The sequence below is a fragment of the Solanum tuberosum genome, unplaced genomic scaffold (assembly GCF_000226075.1).
Source record: "Solanum tuberosum cultivar DM 1-3 516 R44 unplaced genomic scaffold, SolTub_3.0 scf00541, whole genome shotgun sequence".
NCBI lineage: Eukaryota > Viridiplantae > Streptophyta > Magnoliopsida > Solanales > Solanaceae > Solanum > Solanum tuberosum.
The window spans coordinates 14,394-21,200 of NW_006239474.1; the positions used below are offsets into that span (position 1 = coordinate 14,394).

Consider the following 6,807-nt stretch of genomic DNA (forward strand, 5'->3'; position numbering starts at 1 on the left):
TATATATATATATATATATATATATATATAATTTGTTTAATCCCCTCTCATGATAGTCGATATATAACACGATTATGAAGTCATAAATCTTTATTCAAATAGTCGGTCGGATTCACCGGTTTATTTTTTTATTTGGTATATATATAGATTAAATTTTTAAATTTTTAAATTTTTATGTAGGTTTGATGGCAGAGATTTTTTGAGGAAATACAAGGGGAAGCAAATAATGTTTATTGGGGATTCACTAAGTCTAAATAATTATGAATCATTTTTATGCTTGCTTTATGTTTCAGTACCTGGAATGAACTACAAGACCAAATTAACAAACCAAAGTGTTACTGTAATTTTTGAGGTAAGTAAAATTTTCATTTATTTTAATTTACAAAAAAAATATGTTATAGGCTATTTTAGGTTTAGAAAAAAAAACATTTGTGAGAAAAAAAACTTAGTCCTTAAGAACGAGAAAGCATACTAAAAGGCTATTCCATAATCGATTCTTGTTGCCGAGTCGAGGGGTTGTTCAACCACTTGATTGTATGGAGAGGGGGCTTGGCTAGTTCAGGCTCTAAAAGAGTTTTCTTCGAGTAAGCAATCTTTCTATCTTTTTGGGTTGCATGTCCAAGACAATGTTTTTTTTAGATTAAGATGGATTGATCTTTGCTATCGTATTGGAAAATTAATTATTTTTGTGGATTTTTGCAGGATTATGAGGTTTTAGTGACATTATTCAACTCATTATTCCTAGTAGATGTTGAAGTGGAACCTAATATTGGAAGAATATTAAAACTAAATTCCATTAAAAATGGAGAAATTTGGAAACAAGCTGATGTTTTGATCTTCAATACTTGGCTTTGGTGGACAAGGGGAAAGCCAAAGCAACCGTATGTACTCTCATTTCTTTCCCCCCTTAAACAATCATATAAGGATTTAAGTTATAATATTTGTGGAGCCTCCATTTATAGAGTGCTAGAGTAATCCCGACATGCGTTAAGAATTGGATGACAGACACAATTTTTACTAGTTTCCACATAATTTGTGCAGTTGAAAACTATCATGTTTGTTTAATGAAAAATTGACCGGCTCTAACTACCTTGCGGAGCAAACAAAAGATCCCAAAATCACACTGCTCTATATGAACAAACAAACTTTGCACAACCATCTTATATTTTGACAGTACGAAAAAAATATCAATATAATTTGTAATAATAGGTAAATATCGATTTTATCAGATTATCAGCTAATATATACTATATAAATTCAATATAAGTGCATAGAACTTAATTAATGACCAGAGTAAAATACACAAGAGCACGATAGGTGGACGTGACTTTTTTTGATATTTTCAGTATAATTATTGAATGATCTAATAAAATCTTTATACTATGGTATATAAACAAACTCAAGAATTAATTACAAGAGCAAGATACACAAAAAAATAACTTTGTGCAATTATTTAATTAACAATTGTTATGAAACAAAAAATGGAATAAATTAATTTAATTTCCTTATTATGTTTTTTATAGGTGGGATTATATTGAGGATGGTGGGAGATTAGTGAAGGATATGAATCGTATAACTGCATTTCAAAGAGGATTAAATACATGGGTCAAATGGGTTGAGACACATGTGGATCCAACTAAAACCAAAGTTTTCTACCAAGGGGAAGCTGCTTCTCATCACCAGTAAGATAATCTTGATTTTAATTCTTGTTGTTCGAAGGTTTAGGCTTGTTTGTGTCATAATACTAGTCGTATTTTTGTAGTTGATCTTGCTTTTGATATTTATCATTCTATGTTGTTTGTTGTGTTTCGATTAACACATTACTTTGTTATTGTTATTGTTTCTTTCTTGTTGCTAAGATTGCTTCACTGTTTTCATCTTCTGTTGCTTGTATTTGTTGCACCTTTTGTCATTGATCTTTCGGAAACAGTCTCACTACTCAAGTTTTGCGTACAATTTACCCTCCTTAGACCTCACTTGGAATTCCACTGGATATGTTGTTGTTGGTGGATAAAGTTATCTAGAAGTTCAGTTTAGGTTTAGTTTTGTTCGGGTATGTCGTAGTATCACTCGTAGGGGCGGAGCTACAGCCATCCAAGGGTGGTCAGCTGAACACCCTTCGCCGGAAAATTACATCATATACATAGGTCAAATTATGGATTTAAGGGATAAATAATTAATGTTGAACAACCTTGACATAAACTCTTCCTAGGTGCAGTGGTTAAGTGTGTTCATTTCCATCTCAATTGTGTGGGTTCGAATCCCAGTGCGCACAACCTCACACACTATTATTATGTTCCTCAAGTTTCTTAATTATTAATATTACAATTTTAATAATATAGAGTAACATATATGAATACATTATTTTAATTTTAAATAGTTAAATATCATGTATTTTTAATTTTTATCTAGGATATAATGCACTTTCGAATGGTGAAAACAAAAAAACCAACATTTTACTTTAAAAATTTGTGCTTATATATGTTAACAACTTTAAATCCAAAACTAAAATCAATACATGCGTTTTATCTTCTTCTTTTTTTAAGAAAAAAAAATTCTAGGTGTGATTTATGTTTCGTAAAGCTAGACACATTTGTTCTATCAATATTTCACTTTAAAAACAATAATCATATATTTTTATCATATAAATTCAATGCATCAAAAAGAAGAAAAAAAACTCGATTGTGTATATTTGATATTGACAGATGTTGAGATCGTTTATGGTAGAATCCTTAGGTTAAAAAAATAACATTCAACTCACTTATTAAAAAAAATTCTTGAACACCCTTGATGAAATTTCTGACTCCGCCACTGATCACTCGTATATCTATAGTTCTTGCTTTTGATATTTATCGTCATATGTTGTTTATTATGTTTCGATCATCACATAATTTTGTTGTTGTTGTTCCTTTCTTGTTGACTCTGCAATGCTTTAATTTCCTTACTAGTTGTTATGATTATTTCACTGTTTTCTTCTTCTTTTATTTGTATTTGTTATACTTGAATCGATGATCTTTCGAAAAAATTTCATTACCTCCAAGTTATCAAGTTTGCATACACTTTACCATCCTTAGACCTCACTGGTAGAATTCCACTGGATATGTTGTTGTTGGTTGGTTGGTGGATAAAGCTACCTAGAAGTGAGTCTAGTGGCGAAGTCAGATATTTTATCAAGGATGTCCAGGATTTAATATCTATGTATGAAAAATAATTTTGGACCTACATATGTTATAATTTTTTACCTAAGTTATGTGTGTCTACGCCACTGCCTAAAACATGTATTAGTGATAGACAACAAGTACTTAATATATTAGTCGAGATGCATACAAACTGGTAAGTACTTTTAACTATTTCCTTATTTGTTTCAGTGGAGAAGATTGGGGTGAGCCAGGAGTGAAAGGTTGCTCAAATGAAACAAGACCAGTTATGGGATCAATTTATCCAGGTGGTTTGCCTTTAGCTGCCCAAATAGTGAAAAAAGTGTTGAAGAAGATGAGAAAAAAAAAGTCAATATTTCTATTGGATATTACAATTCTTTCACATTTAAGAAAAGATGGACATCCAGCCAATCATAATGGCAATAAAGGCATTGATTGTACACATTTTTGCCTTTCTGGAGTTCCTGATACTTGGAACCAACTATTTTATGCTTCTTTATTTTAGTCAAACATTTACATTTTCTCTCTATTTATTGAACCTAAAGGGTCTTTAGTACTCGGTCTCAATTTATATGGCATAATTCAAATTTCAAAAGTCAAACGTTTAATCTTGAATTGAAATCTTTAATTTATAAAGTACTATAAGTTGTCACAATAATTGACAATTAAAAAATATATAAAAAATTACGTCAAAGATAGACTTGTTTGAATCTTGTAATTCGAAAGGTGTCACTCAAATTGAAACGGAGGAAATAGCAAAGTATAAAATAAATATAAGTTTGAAACTTTTTTTTTTCAATTAAAGGATAAAAGTTTAATGAAAAACTACACCAAATACTCATGACACTTAAATAATTATCCGTATTTGCTCATATACTTAAACTAATTACACCAACTCTCATTCGATCCTGAATAATTTAAGTGTGTGTTTGGTATGGAGCAGAAAATATTTTCCAATCAGCGTGATTAAATATCACGATCCAAACCATCGTGAGTGGCACACACACTAACTCTCCGGTGGGAGAACCATTATTACATCCCAACTAAACAATTTAAACTACGGAAGCAGGTTAAATAAACTAAATAGCGAAGTTCCCATAAACTTCAAGGTTTAACAAACAATTAACAACTATTGCGGAAGAATAAAGCCTAGAACCTGAAAGTCAATGTACCAAAACTTTACTAACGACAAATCTAAGAACAAGGAGTACAACCCCGAAACTAAACAACAACTTAACCAATAGTCTGAGTCCGAAAGAGTAGACTTAAACAAGAGAGATCCATGGAAGCCTGAAAGAACTCGCTCACCCTTGAATCCGGTCAGGCTCAATAGTCACATAGTTGAAGTACATCAATAGCCGTCGGAAGATGCCCCGTACTCAACAAAAATAAGAGCAAGTGCAATATCAGTACACAATCACCGTGTACTGGTAGGATCACGCGGCTATCCCACTAAGTAAAACATATGTAAGTCATTACAACATCATAAACATGCATACACCGAACATATACAATATCAATTATCATTTACGAGCAACGTACAATTTCACATGCTTCAATAAGAGAACCACACCACAACCACTCTTAAAGTCCACTTGTGCCATGTATGAATGAAGTCACATACCCCCACTCACACTAAGTAGAACTCTTTGAGAAGTCATAAGTCATAGTTCATGATCATGTTCACAACAATAAGTCAATATATAACAAGTCATTAGTCCTCTCATGGAACCCAAACCCAAACAGTAAGCATGCCGGAACATGGAAATTGATCCCATATTTATGCCGGAACGTGGCAATCGATCCCATATTTATGTTGGAACGTGGTAATCGATCTCATAGTTATGTCGGAACGTGGCAACCGATCCAAGTTAGTTATGTCGAAACGTGGCAACCGATCTCATTCACACACCACAATCACAATCACAAGTATATCATCAAGATCATACATTTAAGTCATGATTTCATGGCATTCATCAATTATCTATCTCATTTACAACCAGTGTGATCAACATTGCAACATTCATACATATACATATATCATAATGAAGCAAGAACAAGCATACATCACACAATCATAGAATCACAACCATCACCTACCTCGAATCCAAGCTTGAATCCCCTAAGGCACTTGAATCTTCCCTTTCCGGATTCTTTCTGGTTGTTCTAGGTCTACAAACAACAATTTATATGCAATGATCAACAATCAAATGTCTAATTATTCGGATTATAACAAACCCAATAACCCTAGACCAAATCCAAGATCCTAATATCCAATTTAGGGCTTTTTCAATCATAAATTCTAGATCAAAACCCTCCCCCATCGATAATAACCCACTAGATTACGTTCTACGGATCGAAAAACGGATTCGGGGAGTTAAAACCTTATATTTAGCCTCAAGAATGGTGAAAAATGGTCAAGAAGTCGCCTGGGGTCGTCTCCTTAGCTCTAAAAATCGAAAAGTGCCAAATAAGGTCGTTTAAAGGTTTTTTAACGACTTTAAGTCGCGTCTGGCCCGCCAGGACGGACCCTTCCCGCTACAGCAGCCCTGCTCTGGCGGCCTACACGGAGACTGAATGTTACCCGTTCACGCTAAGATCATTTTCGAGAGTTCTACTCGCCCAAATTCGATTCCGTAAAGTCATACGGGGTTCCTTAACGTCTTAGCTATCTACTTATGTGGTCCAAATCATAATTAGATCTCTCATTAATTGCCAGATTTCCCTACACCTTAATGACTCCGATTTCGTCCAAATTTGGACTAGATTGGGAAATTAAAAGTTACTACGAAAAAGTTTTCTGGCCCCAATTCTTTCTTCATTGACTTATCCCTAAAGACGAAATCAGGTCGTTACAAAAGATACTAATTTACCCATCACTCGTCCCCGAGTGATCAACTAGGAAAAAACTAGCTAAAGTAAGGGTAGAGTAGTATCTAATCGTCGAATTACTGGGGATACTTGTCTCGCATGCCCTTCTTACCGAATCTCATTACCTCCTAAGGGTTTCACATCTCCAACCTCAAACCAACCAATTGAATACCTACACATCCTCTCTTACAATGCCTCAATGAAGTCATCTCAACACTCAAGTGATAATTATTGTTATATGTAAACTTAACTAACAACAAAAATGATTCTCAATAACCCCCAAAGTTGATCGCACACATGTCTGTAACACGTTATCAAGGACTTTGACACAACATCAGGACGAATCCTTTCTAACATAACTATGATAAAATTCTAAATCAATACTCGCTACAATTAGAAGTGAACCTGAACAAACCAACACGCATTCATAATACCCAAACAATCACAATTCTTAACAACATCTCCATCCCACAACATAAATTCCCATAAGCTTAAGTTATTATAATTTTGATCTTTAGAAATCAGATACTCATCGAGGGATATGTCCAAGCATACAACCCCTCCAACAACACAATCGAAATGCTAGATTTAGTAATTGTAGATTACCTCTTAAGAACAGTAGAATTGGACCCAATAATCCCCACATTCAACCACACATAATCGATACATGACCTCGACGACAAGATTATATATTAGATTGTCAGACAACCATAAATACGTAGGGTAGCTCTTCTATAAATTCTCATAAGCAAGGTGGTACATGTAGAACCACTAAAAT

General features: G+C 33.5%; 1 protein-coding gene across 1 annotated transcript in view; it reads left to right on the forward strand.

The window, feature by feature from the left end:
* The window catches only part of LOC107058581 (protein trichome birefringence-like 40), a 4,340-nt gene extending 677 nt beyond the window's left edge, over positions 1-3,663 (forward strand). The window contains exons 2-5 of the mRNA XM_015304443.1: positions 181-352; positions 703-881; positions 1,524-1,682; positions 3,369-3,663. Coding sequence (XP_015159929.1) covers positions 181-352; positions 703-881; positions 1,524-1,682; positions 3,369-3,663 — 805 coding nt within the window. The remainder of the gene's footprint in view (positions 1-180; positions 353-702; positions 882-1,523; positions 1,683-3,368) is intronic.
* Positions 3,664-6,807: the final 3,144 nt, after the last annotated feature.